This window comes from Spermophilus citellus (assembly GCF_964194105.1).
Source record: "Spermophilus citellus genome assembly, chromosome: 10".
Lineage (NCBI taxonomy): Eukaryota > Metazoa > Chordata > Mammalia > Rodentia > Sciuridae > Spermophilus > Spermophilus citellus.
The window spans coordinates 127253317-127273394 of NC_138197.1; the positions used below are offsets into that span (position 1 = coordinate 127253317).

The 20078-nt window shown below is 49.6% G+C and overlaps 1 protein-coding gene and 1 pseudogene across 4 annotated transcripts in view; both read left to right on the top strand.

Moving 5' to 3' along the window:
* EIF3L (eukaryotic translation initiation factor 3 subunit L) overlaps window positions 1-19395 on the top strand; it is a 41154-nt gene extending 21759 nt beyond the window's left edge. Inside the window, exons 11-14 of one of the 3 annotated variants that reach the window (XM_081310488.1) lie at window positions 23-520; window positions 6306-6386; window positions 7282-7336; window positions 18410-19395. In XM_081310488.1, coding sequence (XP_081166614.1) covers window positions 23-520; window positions 6306-6386; window positions 7282-7320 — 618 coding nt within the window. In that variant the 3' untranslated portion in view covers window positions 7321-7336; window positions 18410-19395. Of the gene's footprint in view, window positions 1-22; window positions 521-6305; window positions 6387-7281; window positions 7468-15318; window positions 15546-18409 lie in introns of those variants that run through there. The other 2 variants (XM_081310487.1, XM_081310486.1) reach the window with 2 other exon arrangements.
* On the top strand, window positions 14698-15631 carry LOC308658304 (barrier-to-autointegration factor-like; annotated as a pseudogene). The gene is made up of 2 exons: window positions 14698-14738; window positions 15354-15631. The product of its transcript is annotated as a barrier-to-autointegration factor-like (transcript).
* Window positions 19396-20078: the final 683 nt, after the last annotated feature.

The window sequence follows — 20078 nt, forward strand, 5'->3', positions numbered from 1 at the left end:
CTCATGTCCTCTCCACCCCCAGATTAACAAACAGAACGAGCAGATGCACGCGCTGCTGGCCATCGCGCTCACCATGTACCCCATGCGGATTGACGAGAGCATCCACCTCCAGCTGCGGGAGAAGTACGGGGACAAGATGCTGCGCATGCAGAAAGGTGACCCGCAGGTCTATGAGGAACTTTTCAGCTATTCCTGCCCCAAGTTCCTGTCGCCTGTGGTGCCCAACTATGACAACGTGCACCCCAATTACCACAAAGAGCCCTTCCTGCAGCAGCTGAAGGTGTTTTCTGACGAAGTGCAGCAGCAGGCCCAGCTCTCCACCATCCGCAGCTTCCTCAAGCTCTACACCACCATGCCCGTGGCCAAGCTGGCCGGCTTCCTGGACCTCACTGAGCAGGAGTTCCGCATCCAGCTGCTTGTCTTCAAACACAAGATGAAGAACCTGGTGTGGACCAGTGGCATCTCCGCCCTAGATGGCGAGTTCCAGTCGGCCTCCGAGGTTGACTTCTACATCGATAAGGTAAGGTGTCCCCTGCTGGCGTCTCGGCACTCTGTTACTTCCTCTCCAAGTGATCTATCCAGGTGTTACAGTTAGCCAGCTCTGGCAGGTTAGACACTGCCGAGGACTAGCGCACGGGCAGAGCTGTGGGAGGCACAGGTTGCCGCATTAAAACATGTGCCCAGCAAGGCTTGGCTGAGACTGGGAGGTTACACTAAGACTGGGAGGCGAGGAAGAGCTGGCAGAGGGCCCCGTGAGAGCAAAGGGCCAGCGCGGAGGGGAGCCCTTGTGTTTGAGGGACCACTGCAGTGTGGCTGTGTGGCCTGAGAGGGGAGCTGTGGTGGGAGACGAGGTTGGAGAGGGCAGTGGGGATACTCTGGGCCAGCAGAAGCACTTTGCAAGTGGGAGCCACTGTCCTGCTGTCGCCTGCTGCTGCCTGTCCTTGGTGTGTGTAAGGAGTCCACGGTGTGTGTAAGGAGTCTGCGGTGTCTGTGACCAGCTTCTTTTGCTCAACATTGGCTTGGAGAGAATTACCCTCCATCGCTGCTGTGTGCAGCTGGGATTCAGCCATGCTTACTGCCCTGTGAGAGTCCCACATCAACTGCCATTTGTCTGTCCCTGTTGATGAACACGGGGGTCATTTGGGCTGTTGCAACAAGTATACATAAGATTGATTCAGGTGGCCGAGGCAACATAATTGCAAGTTCAATGACAGCTTGGGCACTTAGCAAGATCTGTTTCAAAATTAAAAAGGCCAGGGCTGGGGTTGTAGCTCAGTGGTAGAGCGCTTGCCTCGAAAGCATGAGGTACTGGGTTCAATCCTCAGCACCACATAAAAATATATACAAAAATAAAAATATTGTATCTACAACTAAAAAAAAAATTTTAAAAAGACCATGGATGTAGCTCAATGGTAAAGTGCCCCTAGGTTTAATCCCCAGTACTGGCAGGGTAGGAGGGATGTGTGTATTTTAAAAAGACAGCCACATGGAAGTCACAGTAAGGTCTAACATACATTGAATAAGAATTCTGCTGTGCAGTAGCTCAGTGGTAGAGCGCTTGCCTAGCATGTGGGAGGCTCTGAGTTCGATTCTCAGTACCACATATAAATAAATGAATAAAATAAAGATCCATCAACATCTAAAAAAATATTTAAAAAAAAAAAAAAAGAATTCTGCTGAACTACTCAGGAGGCCAAGGCAGAAGGTTCACAAGTTCGAGGCCAGCCTCAGCAATTACTAAGACTATATCTCAAAAAAACATTAAAAAAAAAAAAAAAAACAGGGCTGGGCTGGGGATGTAGCTCAGTGGGGAAGTGCCCCTCAATTCAATCCCCAGTAACCCCTGCCCATCCCCACCCAAAAAAAAAAAAAATATATCTGGAAGGAAGGAAACAAAGAATGTGTAAGAGATATTGGCTAAGACTATTCTAGCAGAGACAAAAGGTACTAGTTCAGTGATCTAATATTCTTATAATTCCCTACCCGGGTTTCAAACACATCCTTGAGCACTCTTTTCTTCACTCTTGAGTATAAATGGGGAGGCAGTGCTTCCAAGAAAGAACAGTTCTAGCAGTCTAGAGTATTTTAAGTCTGAAAAAAACTCACACATAAAAACAAAACAACTTGATTTTTGCTTTTGTTTTTTGGTACGGCTGTTGAACATGGATGGGGATACTTTGCCACATCCTTAACACATACACAACCCCCCCCCTTTTTTTTTTTTCCTGGTACCAGGGATTGAACTCAGGGGCACTCAACTACTGAGCCACATCCCCAGCCATATTTTGTATTTTATTTAAAGATAGGGTCTCACTGAGTTGCTTAGGGCCTCACTTTTGCTGAGGCTGGTGATCCTCCTGCCTCAGCCTTCCAAGCTGCTAGGATTACAGGTGTGCTCCACCGTGCCCGGCAGCCCTTTTTATTTTTTGAGACAGGGTCTTGCTAGTTGCTTACGGCCTTGTTAGTTGGTAAGGCTGGTTCTGAACTTGTGAACTTATTGTCTTCAGCTTCCTGTGCCACTGGAATTACAGTGGGATTTGGGATTACAGGACTGGCCACCACGTGGCTCCAGCATCTTAATTCTTTTGAAAAAGCTCATGGGGAACCGGAGGTGTAGCCCAACAGTAGGGCACCTCCCAGTGTGCCAGGGGCCCTGAGTTGAGTTTCCAATGCTGCCGACAAGAGCAACAGAAACATCTTGTTAGGACAAGAGACCCCAGCTCAGTGGTGCAGCACTCGCCTCGTGTGCAGTTCAGGTTCACTCCGTAACACAGGAAACAGAACAGTGTGCAGCTTGAACTTGAAGTCACGACACTGGAAACCTTGCTGTAGCTTGCATGTCCTTCCATGAAAGAGCGCAGTAGGCACACAAGCATATGCACATGACAGACAGTTTTAAAACCCTTTTTTATGCTTCACCCCACCCCCCTGGTACTGGGGATCTGAGCCACATCCCCAGCCTTTTAAATCTTTTTTTTTATGGTGCAGTGTCTAAGGGCATGATTATTTTTTGGTATACATGGTTTGCTTTTCGTTCGTTCCTTCCTTCCTTTCTTCCTTCCTTTCTTCCTTCCCAGGACTCTTAACCACTGAGTCACATTCTCAATCCCTTTTTTTTTTTTTTTTTTTTTTTTAGTTGTAGATGGACACATTATTTACTTACTTTTATGTGGTGCTGGGGATCAAACCCAGTGCCTCCCACATGCTAGGCAAGCACTCTGCCACTGAGCCACACCCAGTCCCCTTAACCCTTTTTTTATGCTTTTATTTTGAGATGGGGCCTCACTAAGTTGCTAAGGCTGGCTTTGAATTTGTGATCCTCCTTTCTTAACCTCCCAAGCTACTGGGATTACAGGCCTGCTCCACCGTGCCCAGCTGGTTTGCTCTTCTTCAACACTATTTGCCAGCATTCCTTGGGGCCTAGGATAAACACTTATTCCTCTAGAGGGATTTTCTCTGAGCTCTTCAAGGTGTTTGGGATGTTATCGACAGGGAACTCCCCATAAACTAAACTTAGAGCCAAGTTCCTTAGACCATCCAGGAGACTAGCCAGATTGCAAGTGGGCTGGAGAGTCACCTTGTGTTTAATAACAGCTCTGGGATGGGCCCCTTTTCTGCTTCTTCCCCACTTGACAGCCTTTGCTGGGACTGGGACTGGGATGGAGATGACAGTTCACCTCTGTCTCGCCTTTGTGGAGGATAAAGCCCTTTGGGATCCTAGCATTGTAAGGAGACTGCCCTGACTTCTGTTTTTCCCCACTCAAAATTTTCTAGGATCAGCAGATGTCCTTAGGGCAGAGGGCTACTGTGCTTTTTGCTTAGAATGATTTCTGTTTGGCCTGAGGGTGAAGCTCTTTCTAGAAGGCATGAAGCCCTGGGTTTGATCCCCGATAGGACAAGAAAAAAAAAATGTTTTCTGTTTTTCCCTAAATAATTATTTGCTTATCAGCTCTTTGATGTTATAAGGATTAAAAAACAAAATCAAAAATCCCTTTCTTTTTTCTTCAGAAAGCATGTTGGTCTATACTAAGGAGGTTGAGGCAGGAGGATCACAGCTTGAGGTCAGCCTCAGCAACTTGGCGAAACCCTGTCTCAAATTTTTAAAAAACCTCAGTGGTGCACACCTGTAATCCCAGTGGCTTGGGAAACAGAGACAGGAGGATTGAGAGTTCAAAGCCAGCCTCAGCAATTTATCAAGGCACTAAGCAATTCAGGGAGATCCTGTCTCTAATAAAATACAAAACAGGGCTGGGCATGTGGCACAGTGGGGAGTGCCCCCGAGTTCAGTCCCCGGTACCCAAAAAGTGGGGGGCTGGAATGTGTAGCTCCATGATAGAGTATACCTGGATGTTGGTCTAAATGTGCTATTAGAAATAGTAGTTTTTAACTGGTTTTTAAAATATAATTTGCACATGTACCTTCATGATGGAAATGGCCTGGTATTCAAGCACACCATTTAGTGATTGTTGGCTCATTCACAGCATGGTTCAGCCGCCACCACTGTCTAATGCCAGAACATTTCCAGCCCCCTAAAAAGAGACTCCGCCCATTAGCAGTCACTCCCAGCCCCTCCCTCCCCCATCCCCTGGCACCCACTCGCCTCCTGTCTGTCTGAATTTGCCTCTTCCTGGCACTTTGTACAGCTGGGTCCATGATCTCTGGCCCCCTGTGCGGCTGCTTCCCTGAGTACTTCTCAAGTTTCCTCCACTTTGTAACTTAATGCATCAGTATTTTATTCTTTCTTTTTCTTTTTCTTTTTATTTTTTTTATTAGTTACACATGACAGTACCATGATCTTGACAATTCATACATTTGAATCAAATGGGGTATAATTTCTCATTTTTCTGATTGTACAGGTTGCAGAATCACATTGGTTATACAAAAGAATGTTGCTGTGAATATTCATGCTTAAGTTTTTTCTTTTTCTTTTTTGGGGGGGGGTTATTGGGGATTGAACCCAGGGGCATTCAACCCTGAGCCACATCCCCAGCCCTATTTTGTATTTTATTTAGAGACAGGGTCTCACTGAGTTGCTTAGTGCCTCGCTAAGTTGCTGAGGATGGCTTTGAACTCTCGGATCCTCCTGTTTTAGCCTCCTGAGCTGCTGGGATTACAAGTGTGCGCCACTGCACCTGGCTCATGCATAAGTTTTTGCGTGAACATATGGTTTTCGTTTCGTTGGTTTTGGTACTGGAGATTAAACCCAGGGGAACTTACCACCAAGATATAGCCATATGTTAATTGGCAGGATCTCACTAAGTTGCTGAGGCCTGCCTTAAACTTGTCATCCTCTTGCCTCAGCCTCCCTAGTAACTGGAATAACACTGTACCTGGTTTGAACATGTTTTTTGTTTTTGTTTGTTTGCTTAGTACCAGGTATTAAACCCAGGAGCACTGAACCACCGAGCCACATTCCCAACCCATTTTTATTTTCTATTTTGAGACTAGATCTCACTAAAATGCTTAGGGCCTCGCTTAGTTGCTGAGGCTGACTCTGAACTTGGAATCCTCCTGCCTCAGCCTCCTAAGCCATTGAGATTTCAGGCGTGCACCACCACTCCCAGTGAACATATGTTTTTAATTTTCTTGAGTGTGTATCTAGTTGTGGATATGCTGGGTCAGTTTAGATTTTTTGTTTTTTTTTTTAAAGCTCATATTGCTCTAAACTAAATAAATTTCATTTAGATTTTATGGCTTTTGGACAACTTGGTTTTTGGCAGAACTTAATTAAACCTGACATGAGCAGACGCTCCAAAAGTAAACACATCAGTAGTGTAATTTTTCAATGTTGTTTTTAATCATGCTTTTAATAACAAAAACAACTACCTCTCCCCTGTGCTGTGCTGTCAAATACCTTCCGTCCTTTCCTCAGCACCTGAAATGTCCACCTTTGGCACTGTCCTACCTGCTACATCCCTTGTCATCTCAGGGGCCCCGCCTAACTAGTTCAGTCACCCAGATGATCTAATAAGGTACTTCTGCAGGAATTAGCAGTGTGGTTATTGTAGGTAAAATTTTGCTCTGCCACTATTTTCAGTTAAATTAATACTGTGTCCCTGGTTTCAAGGCTCCTCATCAAAATTTTTTTTAATTGCATGTTTTTCCTCTTCTTGCAGCTGACTGGTCATGCTCCTCCAGGACCACCATGCCCGCCCTGCCCGTGCGTGTGCAGACACACACACGCCCTTTGCATTTGAAAAGTAGCACAGGGTTTGATGTAGCTTAGCCTCGTCCCTGTGTGCAGGTGGCTCCTGTTCTGGGTGAGCCCCCTCCACTTACGCTCTTCTGCCTGTCCTTTCCCACAGGACATGATCCACATTGCAGACACCAAGGTCGCCAGGCGCTATGGGGATTTCTTCATTCGTCAGATACACAAATTTGAAGAGGTGAGAGGTCAGAGAGAGGATTGTTGGCTGGGAACAGACTCTAGGAAGTGGGTGGGGAGCTTTTACATTTTTATTTCTCAGGTCTGTTTTCAAGAAAGCCTGAGATTGGCCCTTTAAGTGTCAGAGCTGCCTGGCTGGCTGCTGGGGCTGCAGAGCGAGCAGGGTGGGCCCCTAGGACTGCTGCCTCAGCCCTCTCTGCATCCCTTTCCAAGATCTCCCTCTGCGGGTGGCCAGTCTCCTCGCCCTCCCTGGAATTTCCTAATATGGGTGGGTTTGCTGCCTGTTCCTACCCGCCCTCCTCCCTCCCCTCTTGGTGGTGTTCTGCAGCTGAGACAGGTCTGGCCAGTTCCTGAGGCTGGAGGACAGGATGCTCCGTCCTGACACACTGCGTGCATTCTGTGTCTTGCCCTAGAATGGGTCTTCTGGGTCAGGCCAAACAGCACAGGGTGTGGGGTCTCATGTCGTGGCCACTACTGGAGCCACTGCATCCTGGAGTGCCGAGTCCTCCAGCAGGGCCTGGCCCTCCTGCAGGATCCTGAGAGGGCCCAGTGCTCTTCACCTTCCCGCTGTCTGGCTCACACACGTAGGGACAGTAGGCTGGGGCTGGCTTCCTGCCTGGATCCTGTCCATGGGAAAGGAGATCTCTGAAGCTCAACTGGAGTCGCCTGTCCCAGCCCCTTTCCTGTCCAGGAAACAGGCAGAGCCGGCAGGGCTTTTGGTTTGTTGAGTGTGCAGGGCCACATGGGCATTGGGGCTTTCCACACGTGTGAACGCCCACCCCAAGATGCCTCTTCCTGGCCTCCAGGGGCAGCTGGGAGCCTGCCCTGTCGGGTGGGCACGCTGTCGGAATGGGTGGGGAAAACCCTTGATCTAGCTTTGCTTCTTTTTCTTCTAGCTTAATCGAACCCTGAAGAAGATGGGACAGAGACCCTGAGGACACTCATGCTGGGGTTGGTTGGAGCCTGTTTTGGTTTTGTGGATGTGAAGTATTTTGTCACCATGAAGCCTTTGAATATCAGCTGTTCAGATTAAGAACAGAAATGCTGTAAATAGGTCCCAGTAAAGGATCCTGGGAGCCAGATCTGCTGCCTCGTTATTGTGGGAGAGCCTGTGTTCTGGTGACGAGGCGTTATTCCCATGGGTCCTACTTTCGTGGTGCATCAAAGTCATTTTCTCGCCCCCCCCCCTTTTTTTTTAGTTTTTAGTTTTCAGCAGACACAACATCTTTGTTGGTATGTGGTGCTGAGGATCGAACCTGGGCCGCACGCATGCCAGGCGAGCACGCTACCGCTTGAGCCACATCCCCAGCCCCCCTCTCTCTCTTCTTATATGGGGGATTGAACCCAGGAGTGTTTAACCACTGAGCCATATCCCAAGTCCTTTTTAATATTTTATTTTAGAGACAAGGCCTTGCTGAGTTGCTTAGGGCCTCACTAATCTGCTGAGGCTGGCTTTGAACTCTCCATCCTCCTGCCTCAGCCTCCTGAGTAGCTGGGTTCCAGGTGTGCGCCACCGCGCCCGGCTGAATTGAGATCTCCGTCCCCCTGTTCGTAACGTGCCGTATTCACAGGCGTTTTCACATTTCGTATCTTACTTGAACCTCACAAGAATCCCATGGGGTCTAAGTGGCCTGCATGATTTTCATGGCATGTTAATCATGAAATTTTTGAAACAGTGCTTAGTCCTGGGAAGAAACTTCCAGCCACCTCCCTCTGCCAAGAACTATCCAAGAGGCCTCTAAAAATACTGCCTCTTATACCCTGGCTTTAGTAGTAATTCCCCGCTTCATTGGTGTGGAAGTGGAACCTGAGTTAATTGACTCTCTCCAGTTCACACGGCTACAAAAATGCCAAGACTTGGCCCCATACCACTACTTTTTCCACAGTCCTCTGCAGGTTGGCACCTGCTGCTGGGCAGAACTGGGCCTGCCTTGGGTGAATGTTGGGCTCTTTTTTGGTTTTTAATGTGCCAAGGGAATGTAGCAAGAAGTGTGGCTGGAGTTGTGGCAGAGCGCTTGCCTAGCACACATGAAGCACAAGGTTCGATCCTCAGCACTGCGTAAAAATAAAATAAAGGTGTTGTGTCCACCTACCAAAAAAAAAAAAAAAAAAGTGGCCAGTTGGGCCCCAGCATAGTGGCACATGCCTGTAATCCCAGCTTCTCTGGGGGACTGAAACATTAGGATCTTCAAGTTCAAGGCCAGCCTCAGAAACTTAGCAAGATTAAAAAAAATAAGGGTCAGGTATGGTGCATGCCTGTTAATCCCAGTGGTTTGGGAGGCTAAGGCAGGAGGATCACAAGTTCAGATTCAAAGCCAACCTCAACAACTTAGCAACATCCTGTCTCAACAGAAAGGGCTGGGGTATATGTAGCTCAGAGGCCGAGCACCCCTGGGTTCAATCCCCTATACCAAAAGTAGGGAAGGGGGGCAGTCATGAGTCAAAGGGGTGGGAAAGTGAACGGCCAGAGACCCAGTCGATCATACATGGCAGTAAGGATTGAGACTTTGACACTGAGTGACTTGGAAAGCTAGTCTTCACCGAAGAGAGGACTGAACTTGTCCAGGCTCCCAGAGGGAAAGGGTGGAGCTAGGACTTGAATCCAGGTCAGCCTGATTCTCAGACGGAGCTTCCTCTGGGAGACGCCCTGACCCCCAGAGGAAGGAAATGCTAGTCTTCTCCCTTCACGTGTAACAAATCCAACTTTTGTAAAACCCTCGGTAACTTTCAAATCTCTTCATCTGCTACCTGGTGTATCCTTGTGATGCCAGTCAAACATTTTGACGCCTTCCAGAGCTCCTGAGCCCCCACATGTCCACCCCATTCCCTGGCAGGGGTGGGTGCCGTGCACTGACTTGGCAGAGAATGTCCTCTGCTGTGCCTCCCACCAGTCCTGATCCTGACAGGGTGTCTAATAGGAGCTCAGCTTCACCTGAGCAGCTCGCCTGGCTTAACTTGTTTTCATTCAACACCACAATTTCATGGATCACGTCAAGGTCTCCTGCTCCATCTTTAGAATCTTTGTCAAAGTGTGCTGCCTGGTGGGACCTCTCTGCACTCCCCTTACCTTGCTGGAAGACAGGCCATTTCAGGGGCCCAAGGCCACACAGGCCCAGTGTGTGTGAGCGCCTGGCTCCGGGCCACCTCCCGGCCCAGCAGTGCTTGGGAGGGGGCAGGCACGACTGCACTCCGCCTGGCACCGCGGGAGGAATGTGGCGCTCAGCAGCTGCAGCCAGCTCACAGGATTCTGAGTCTGCCTTGCCTATCGCAGAGCAAGCAGGTCCAGAATCCTCCAAGCATGACGAGAGCAAGGATTTTGTTATCAGGAAACGGGGAGCTCTGGGTGGTGTGTTTCCAGAAGCTTCAGTCATTAACAGGGCAGCCAGTGGAGTGTGACCAGGCTTGGCCTTGGTCAGACCTGTGCTTGAGTCCTGACTGCCCCACACGCTAGCCCTGTGTGGGTGGTCCAGAGGACTTGACTTCTCAGTGTCTTACCTTTCTTTCCTTTCCCCTCCCCTCCCCTCCCCTCCTCTCCTCTGCTCTGGATTGAACCCAGGGCCTTATGCTTGTGAGACAAGCACTCTACCCACTGAGCTATAGCCCCAGCCCCTCAATGCTTTATCTTTCTTATCTATTAAATGGGGATGGCACCTGCCTCGGGTCATTCTGTTGATTAAATGACGTGAGGTTCTTAGCACAGCACCTGGCATGTCATTAGGGAGTGAAGGCCATTATTAGTTGGCTGTGACCTTGGCAGAAAGGTCACATGTGGAATAGCCCTGCAACTTCCTGGTGCAGCTGGGGCTTGTGGACCCCAGGACTTCACTGCCTGTTCCTCCATGGACCAAAGGGAGCCACAGAGAACCTGCCTAACTTGAGGGAGGCTCTGAGTTCTGTCTCCACACCAAAGGGAGGACCAGTGGAGAGGGAGTTCAAAGACCAGTTCACAGAGAGGCGGAGACACCTGTCTAGGGCAGCCCAGCCACAGAGGAGCTGGGTCTTGGGCATAGTGGCAGTGGCAGGCGTGGAGGCGGAAGACAGGGCCTGGATATGGGGCTGCAGGTGAAGGACCAACCTGGTCCCTGGCCTTTGCAGCTCGGAGGTAGTGGGCAAAGTCCTCAGAGGGGGAGCAGTGCGGGAGCAGGTTTGGACACAGGTGGGTGGAGACCTGGGTACACCGGAGTCGAGGAGCCTGTGGCACATTGGGTGGAGGTGCCCAGGGCGTGACTTCTGGGGAGAAGCAGTGAAGAGCTGGCACCGGAGCCCTGCGCTTCAGCCCCAGCTTAGCACTGGCACCTTGACACAGATCTTAGCGGAGCCTCCAGTGGTCTTGGCCCACCTTCTTTCCACTGTCTGTCCGTCTGTGTCTCCCCCTCCCTCCCTCTCTCCTGCCTTCCTCACACACTGGATGTGATTCCCTGCCCGTCCTTGACCATCTCAACTGTAACATGCTGCCAGCTGTAGGCTTCAGCCCTGCCCTTCTAGAATCCTGGGTAACTTCTAGGATCTAAAAGCCAGGAGCCCTGTGAACACCTGAAGTGAGAGGCAGCGCCTGGTAGTGGTGGCCTTGGCAGCAGAGAGACCTTGCTGCAGGCATGGCTGAGAGCTTGAGGAACGAGTGAGTGGGGGCCAAATGGGTCATCTCGGTGGCTGTGCGGTGGTGGAGTTGCCTTAAATGCTTTCTGGGATACAAAGGCATAGAATGGGGGAGCGTGGATGGATGGATGGACAGGATGGATGGATGCCCTCTGGCACAGCCTTCAATGCAGGAAAACCACTCTGTGCTGCCTGGCTCTTCCTCACAGCGGCTGGCCTCCTGTGTGGGGGAAGGGCTTCAGGAAGAGGCTGAGAGGAAGGCAGGGGACATCGTTTCCTGAGGTCTTCCGGAAGGAGGGGGGCATGGGAAGCAGCAACTCGTCCTGGCTCCTGCAGCTCCCCATTCCTACCAAGCCTGCTGTGAAAATACTGGTTTTTCATTATTTCTGCCCCCCCTCACCCTATCCTGCCACTTGATCAAAGTCAGATGGGGGCAGCTGAGGTTGTGGCTCCGTGGTAGAGCACTCGCCTAGCGCCTGTGAGGCCCGGGGTTCCATCCTCAGCACCACCTAAAAATGAAAACAAAATAAAGGTATTGCATCTCTCTACAACTAAAAATACTAAATAAAACCAAGGTTCCTCTCTGTACTCACCCCACCCCCACATCTTCCCCAGGCAGGTGCTGAGAGGCCTGTGGTCATGGCTGGGTGCCCTTCAGGGTGCAAGCTCTGCCTCTGCCCCTTAACCTGGAGATTCAGGAACACGGCTGAACCTCTCTGAGCTTCTGCTTCCTCATCAGGCAAGCGGAGCCAGTCATCCTCCCACCTGTGCCTTTCCAAGTCCCAGCTCCTGACCCTCTGGAGGCTGGCAGGGGTGTGGTGCTCACTCATGTCCACACAGGGCTGTGTCACGGGGGGGAGGCGTGCCCCAGCTAACCTGCTCTCCTGGCAGGAAGAAGCAGCTCCCAGAGCTCCAAGGTGCGCAAGTCTCACTTTATGTCTGACAGGAACTGCCTAGCCCACAGCACCACGTGGGTGGTCGTCACCTGGGAAGCTGTGTGACAACCTTTCCGGTCACTCAGTCCTCTCTCTGAGAGGTGACCCAGCTGTGTTAGGAAGGCTTAGGAACCGCTTCCACTCCACCTGCCAAGGGGCCAGGTGGACACTGATGGGGAGAAGGGAGGGCTCGAGTGGCCTGTAACCCCAGTCCCCCCTCAACCACAGCCAAAGCATAATCGGGGCTTGCCGCGTACAGGGACCCCACACCAGGTCCTCTGGGCCCCTTTGCTCTCCTATAGAGCAACAGGAGCCCAACCCTCAGGGCCCAGAAGACCACGTTTTCACCAAACTTCAATCCTGCTGCCTTCCTGGGAAAACCCCAGCACTAATAATAACGTACCATGTTTGGAAGGGAGATGGGATGTCCCCAGAAGACCAAGGCTGGAGGCTGGAGGCTGCCTGTCCAGGGTTGGCCTTCGCATGGTGGGGCAGTGCCCCAGTGCTGTGGAGCTGGTGCTTGTGGCAGGGAAACATCTTAGTGGTGAAGAAAGTTCTTTATGAGCTCAGAAAGAGCTAGGTGAGTTGTCACTGCACCTGTGACAGCTATGTGTCTTCCTGCAGGCTACTTAGCCTCTCTGAGCCACACCTTCAGTTAGCAAATGGATGTAATGTGAGACTAGTTCAAAGAACTAGGAGGAATCAACAGGTAATTCGCCACCATGAGGAGAAGCAGCCCAGCTCAGCTCTGGAGGACGGCTGGTGCAGGGAGGGTTTAGCTGTGTGTCTTGTGGGCATCTCACAGTCCAGTGGGTACAGATTCCTGCGCACCATATGTCCTGGACCATGTGAGCGGCACGCGCAGGCTTCGTGGTGGAAGGGTTCAGGGGAGAGGCCTTTCTGAAGCCCCGTACACTGTGCCCAAGCCTCCATCATATCCCTGGTCTTGTCTTCCTGTGACGGTTGGTTGTGATTGTCACACACATCTCCCACACTGGCCACCAGTCCCTCCAGGACAGATGGTGGAACTTCTCATGCACTCAGCACTGGCTTCCCCTTGGGGCTGCATTTAATTCTTTTTTTTTTTTTTTTTTTTTAAGAGAGAGGTGAGAGAGAGAGAGAGAGAGAGAATTTTTTATATTTATTTTTCAGTTTTCGGCGGACACAACATCTTTGTTGGTATGTGGTGCTGAGGATCGAACCCGGGCCGCACGCATGCCAGAGTGCGCTACTGCTTGAGCCACATCCCCAGCCCTGCATTTAATTCTGAAGGTGGGATTCTGGGGAGCCTTGGGGGAGGAGGCCATGTCTGGCCAGGTCTTGAGCCTGCGTGCAGTTTGGAAGAGCAGCAGTGGGACAGGCGGAGGCTCAACAGCAGCTGCAGCCAGGTGGAGGGGTTCGGGCTCCTCTTCCAAGAGTCTCTGTGACCCTGAGCGAACACCTCCCCTGCCTGGCCTTAGGGTCTCCTCCCAGAACATGGAGGGGGCTTTGCTAGATTAGGGAATATGCCAGATCTGGCACTTTGACCCCATCTTGAGACAGTTCCAGAGACAAAGCCCAGGCTTTGTCCGCAGGCTTGCTCCTTCCCAGTGACAGGCAGCACGTGGCCCTCTGTTCTCCAGGGCTTAGTTGGAGGATTTTTTTTTTTCCTTTGAGAGGGAAGGGGCAAGCCCCAGTACCAGGAGGATTTTGTGGAATGTGTACATGTAGGGGCAGGATGGTCTGGGGAGCGAGGCTGGGGACAGCTGCCTGTCTTCAGACATAGCTGGGATTCCAGGGACCCAGGCCTCGTGCAGGTGGTGGCAGTCCAGACTCAGGACCGCCTCTGGCTCAGTGAGGCAGATGCCACTCCTGCCCCTGAGCTGCCCACAGCTTCCACTGGTCCTCGCCCTGGCTAGAGAGGCCCTATAATGCTCCCATTGTCCACTGCCCTGCCAGGCTGCCCTAGGGTACAGCTCAGAGCCTGGGCAGCGCTCATTCCCAGGGAGCAGCCTGGTGAAGAAGCAGAGTGGTCAGACCCACAGAAGTCATGGCCCTTGGGAATCCTAAACCAAGAATCCTGGAGTCCGGCCCTCAAAGACACTTAGAAAAATGCAGCCCTGGATTAGAAGCCACAGGTGCCGTGGCTCCAGTCTGTCCAGCCCTGACGTGTGGCCTGCGCATATAGGCCTACCCTCATCTATTTCTCATCATAAAAGTCATACTTGGTCCTCCCTGAGGTCCCTGGATTTCTCTCCATCCAGTGATCTGCCTGGGGCCCTGATATGGACTAGGTAATTTTTTTTTCTTGTTTAGAACTGGTTTTAAATCAGACACATCTTTCTTTCTTTTTGGTACCAGGGATTGAACCTAGGGGCACTTAACCATTGAGCCACATTCCCACCCCTTTTTATTTTTTACTTAGGGCAGGGTCTCACTAAGATGCTTAGGGCCTAAATTGCTGAGGCTGGCTTTGAACTTGTGATCCTCTTGTCTCAGCCTCCCGAGCCCTAGGGATTACAGGCAGGCACTACCATGCCTGGCTTAAAATGCTTTTTTTAAAATGAACAAGTGCTTGCGACTATAACCAGAGCAGAAATTTAAAAATTAACTAGTGGTAAATATACTACAATTCTTCCTAACGTGAGGTCCCTAGAGTAGGCAATTTGGAGAGGCAGAAAGTAGAATGGTGGCCGTGGGGACTGGGAGAGGACCCGGGAGTTACTGTTTAGTGGGTTACTGATTAGCTGGGAAAGAAAAGAAAGTTCTGGAGAGGGCTGGTGGTGTCTGCTACACGATGATATGAATGCACTTGCTCACCCACTGCTCATCACCATGGAACTGTGTGCATTGGTGTGGAGAAAATGGCAAATTCTATGTCATATATATTTTCCCACAATAAAAAAAATAGTAAAAAAAAAGAAGTTATATTAGCTAATTATGCTAAGTAAAAAAGCCAGACACAAAGACTGCTTTGTGGATGTCAGAGTCCGTTTATATGAACTGCTCAGGACAGGCAGATTCGCAGATCACTGGGTGTCAGAGGCGGGGAGGACATGGAGAGCAGGGGAATTGGGAGTGAGTACTCCTAGGAACATAGTTTGCAGGGTGACGAGAATGCTCTAAGATTTAATAGTGGTAATGGTTGCACAAGTCTATAAATACAGAAAAACAACTGAACTGTCTGCTTTCAAATCATGAATGTTGGAGTAGCAAGAGCAACCATTTGGGGCTGGGGATGTGGCTCAAGCAGTAGCGCGCTCGCCTGGAGTGCGTGCGGCCCAGGTTCGATCCTCAGCACCACATACAAACAAAGATGTTGTGTCCGCCGATAACTGAAAAATAAATATTGAAATTCTCTCTCTCCTCTCTCTCTCTCTCTCCCTCTCTCACTCTCTCTAAAAAAAAAAAAAAAAAAAAAAGAGCAACCATTACAGGAGCCGGAGCTGCCTATTAAGCTTGATCAAGACGACAACCTCCCAAAAGCATCGAGGCTTTGTGGCAGAGCCTATGGGGGAAAGCCAGTGGGGAGCCTGGCTGGGATTGTGAAGTCCTGGGCAAGAAACTGGAGGAAAGGGGCTTTGACAAGGCATATGTTGTCCTCGGGCAGTTTCTGGTGCTAAAGAAAGATGAAGACCTCTTCTGAGAATGGCTGAAGGATATATGTGGTGCCAATGCCAAGCAGTCCCAGGACTGCTTTGGGTGCCTTCGAGAATGGTGTGACGCCTTCTTGTGATGTTCTCTGGGGAGTCCTCAATCCCTAGCCCCATTATCAAGTCTCCAGAGTTTTCAGCTGCATGGGGGCTCCTGGTCCTCTACAAAGAAAAAGATTGCTGTTGTCTACTCCAGGGGCTTTGGGAGTTCTCTCCCCTCACCATTTCAATTTTTTTTGGAATTTTTGCTCTTGCCTGCAACTCCCTTTCTCTTTCCCCTGCCAGTTCCGTGGAAACCATTAACCAGCTTTTCTGATTGGATTCCTGGCCCCTGCCCTTACCCCCACCTTCTTCACCTCTGGTCTGTTTGATGCCATTTGGCACCTTTTTTGGCATAACAGTCACTGTCCTTGTAAAGTTTTTTAGATCAATAAAGACAGTGGCCTTCAAAAAAATAAAAAATAATCAAATAAAAAAGTAAAAAAAAAAAAAGAATTGTAATGCATTCCACTGTCATATATAAATAAAATTATGAAAAGAAAAAAATATGGGCTAGGGATGTGGCTCAAGTGGTAGCGCGCTCGCCTGGCATGCATGCGGCCCGGGTTCGATCCTCAGCACCACATACAAACAGAGATGTTGTGTTTGCTGAAAACTAAAAAAAAATAATAAATATTAAAAAATTCTCTCTCTCTCTCTCACTCTCTCTTTAAAAAAAAAAAAGAAAATCATGAATGTTACACCATGCGAGTTGTATCTCAATACAGCTGTTATTTTCATTTTTATTTATTTGTTATTGGGACGGAACTCAGGGGTGCTCCACCACTGAGCTACATCCCCACTCCTTTTTATTTTGAAACAGGCTCTTGCTAAGTTGCCCACACTGGTCTCCAATTTGAGATCCTTCTGCCTCAGCCTCCCGAGTTACTGGGATTGTAGGCATGCACCGCTGCACCCGCCTGGCTCTAATTGTTATTTTTAAAAGTCAGGGCTGGGGCTGTAGTTCATTGTAGAGCACTTGCCTAGCACGCGTGAGGCACTGGGTTCCATCCTCAGCATCACATTAAAAAAAAAGTATAAATAAATAAAGTTATACCTGTTGTTACAAATTAAAACCATAGTTGCTTGTAAAAATAGCCCTCAATCTCACTCTCAGAATTAATCACTGACAGAATTTGGACATGAATCATTTTTTCCTGATGTTTAAAATTCTATGTGCATAATATAATATATATATATATATATATATATATATATATATATATATATAAAAAATGTATATTTATGTATCTAAATGTATATATTATTTACGTAGGCTAGCCTGAATGATTTAGCAAGACAGTCAAACAAAACAAAAAACTGGGATCCTATCATACCTATTACATCACAGCTTGCTTTTTTCCCTCTTTTTTTGAGTATGTATTTCCATGACATTATTTTAAAGCCATGGAGTCTGGCTGAGCAACCAGGCTGGTCTTGTGCCCCTGGGCCCAAGTGATCCTCCTGCTTCAGGGACTATAAGTGCTCCCCAACCTTCCTGTCCCTTCCCATGACATTCTTTTTCTGTTTTTAGACTAGGTATTGAACCCAGGGGCACTCAAGTACTGAGTCACATCCCAGCCCTATTTTGTAGTTTATTTCGAGACAGGGTCTCACTGAATTGCTGATTGTCTCGCTGTTGCTGAGGCTGCTTTGAACTTGTGATCCTCCTGCCTCAGCCTTTAGAGCTGCTAGGATTATAGGCGTGCGCCACCATGCCAGGCCAATGACATTTTTTTTTTAACAGCTGTGTATTTTTTTTTTTTAATTGGTCTAACTGTGCTGAAACTTAACTACCCAGTCCCTTACTAAAGAACATTCACATATGCTCAGAAGGCTGAGGCAGGAAGATCGCAAGTTCCAGGCCAGCCTAGGTAACTTAGCAGACCCTGTCAAAATTTGAAAAGGGCTAGGATGTAGCTCAGGGTAGAGTGCTTGCCTGGGTTTGAACCTCAGCACCTCCATACTCAGGCCTCTTCCCAGTGCTTTGTTGTCGGTGGGTAATAAACCACCTGTCTTGAGCTGGGGACGGAACCCAGGGCCTCACACGTGCTAGGCCAGCGCTCCACTACTGAGCCACTCGCCCTGCCCAACCATAAATGTCTCAGCATGTAAGTCGCAGGGCCCTGGATGGCACTTCTAGACACAGTGCTGGAAACAGGTGGGCCAGCGCATCACCGGTGGGCAGGTCTTCACCTTCTATAGATATTGTTGACGTTGGACCTCGGGCAGGCGACCTCCAGTTAAGTCAGAGGCAAAGAGTAGATGGTGGAAGAAAGGTCAGGTGGGCATCTGCTGTCACCCCCAGAAACACATATCTTTGTCCCCAAACCCTCCCCTCCCGCCTCATGGTGCTTCTTTCCTCTCTTTCCCCCTGGTCCTGGGGGTCAAACCCAGGGCTCTGAGTACACTATGCTGGGCGAGCGCGCTACCACTAAGCTGTATGCCAGCTTACTTTCTCTCCCTTTTATTTCTCTGAAACTTACCTTTGGATCCGAGTGTGAAAATAAATGTGAGCCGCAGTCCTGATCACGTGCACTCGTCATTCTTAGAGTTGAGGAAATGTCAGCTTTCTCCACCCACAATCGGTGCTTTGTTCCTTTCTTTTTGGTACCAGGGATTAAACCCACTGAGCCACATCCCCAGCTCTTTTCAGTTTTTAGAGACAGGGTCATTGCTAAATTGCTTAGCCTGGCTTTGAACTTGCCATCCTCCTGCCTCAGCCTCCTGAGCCCCTGGGATTACAGGCGTGCACCCCCACACCTGACTAATCGGTTCTTTTTCCTCTTGCCTTCACTTCCTCTTTCTCAACTCTCTTGCAGAGCGTGTTGGCTGGAAGAAGGGTAAGCGGAAGAAAAGTACAGCCCGCACCTCCCACCCAGACCAGCAGACTCCTCTTGGCTTCCTGCTCCTGGGCTTCCTTTCCCCTTGCCCTTACCTGGCCAGACGCAGAGGCAGCTCCCTCACCTGACTAGTCTGCACTTCCTTGCCAGGACCCTGCTCCCCAAGGGGGACACCTGAACTGGGAAGAGGCAAACCTCTCACCGCTTGTGTGTGTGTGTGTGTGTGTGTGTGTGTGTGTGTGGTGTTGGGGACAGAACCCAAGGCCTCACACATGCTAAGCAAGTGCTCTTCCACTGAGCTACACGCCCAGCCCCACTTACTGACAGTTAAAAACAAAACAGAAAAGCACTGTATTAAGGATCCAAGTCCCTCAATCCTAATCCTGAAATTACAGCCTGACTTCAGGCAAGTGGCTGGACTTGCCTGCCTGTGGCTTCTGGCCTTCCCTGTGAATACGGACCCGCCTTCCACCTGAACCCTGGATTCAGTCTGCCCTGCATGTTCATGTCCATTATCTCACCTGTTTATTCACAACCCTGGGAGGCAGACAGAGCAAAGATTATCATCCCCATTTTACAGGGTATGAAATTGAGGTTCACAGGGGTGAGTTATTTGGCCTGCAGTCACCCAGCTGTGGTCACACAGCTGTGGTGATAGAGGTCCTCCCTTCAGAGTCTGGTGAGCTGACTCAGACCAATTTTATAAAGCCCACAGGGTTAATGGGGCCCAGAGGGCTGTGCTGTATAAGCTGTTATTATGGAAATGGGAGGCATCCAAGTCAGATCAGGAGCCCCTTAGGACAGGGGTACAATTCCTTCTGGGAATTTTCTTTTTTGGGATGTGCTGGGGAGGGAACTCAGGGCTTTGTGCATGCTAAAGATGTGCTCTGCCACTGATCTACATCCCCAGCCCCTCCTGGGTTGCAATGAGTGTACTAGTTGGAAGACCAAGGTCTAATATCAGATTCCTGAGTCTAAGTTCATGATTTATTTATTTTAGCTGTAGAGGGACACAATACCTTTATTTATTTTTATGTGGTACTAAGGATTGAACCCAATGCCTCGCACATGCTAGGTGAGCGCTCTACTGCTGAGCCACAATGCCAGCCTCCTACGTTCATGATTTAATGGATGTATCTGGAACTTTGATTTCCTGGGAGCTGCTTTCCACAGGGGACAGGACTGGTGGAAGGAAGCTCAGGGCTGGTGAGGAGCCAAGAGGGCTGGCTGGGCATTTACATCCCGGCAGCCCTTTACTTAGTGGCCTGCGAATCCACCTTCTAGGCCAAGATAGTGGCCTTCCAGCTTTGGACAAGCCCAGGGGTGTGAGGCTGTTCAGGCTAGCAAGCTGGGGTCCCCCGGCTCTGGGTCCTGGATCTGTGGACTTGGAGGTGAAGGAATTCCCCAAGGTTCTCTCTTTCCCTGACAATTGGCCCAAAAAGGCTCAGATGACAAGTTGGGTACAAAAGGTTTCAATTTATCTCATCACATGCTTACCAGGTACCAGGTACCAATAATTAGAATGTAGGGGGATCAGGCATGTTACATTTCCATCCTCTAATTCACCTTTTAAAGCAGAAATGGTCCCCATTTTCAAGAAATATGGGAGCTGAGATTCAGGCAGGCCCAAGATCACGTGTTGGAGGAA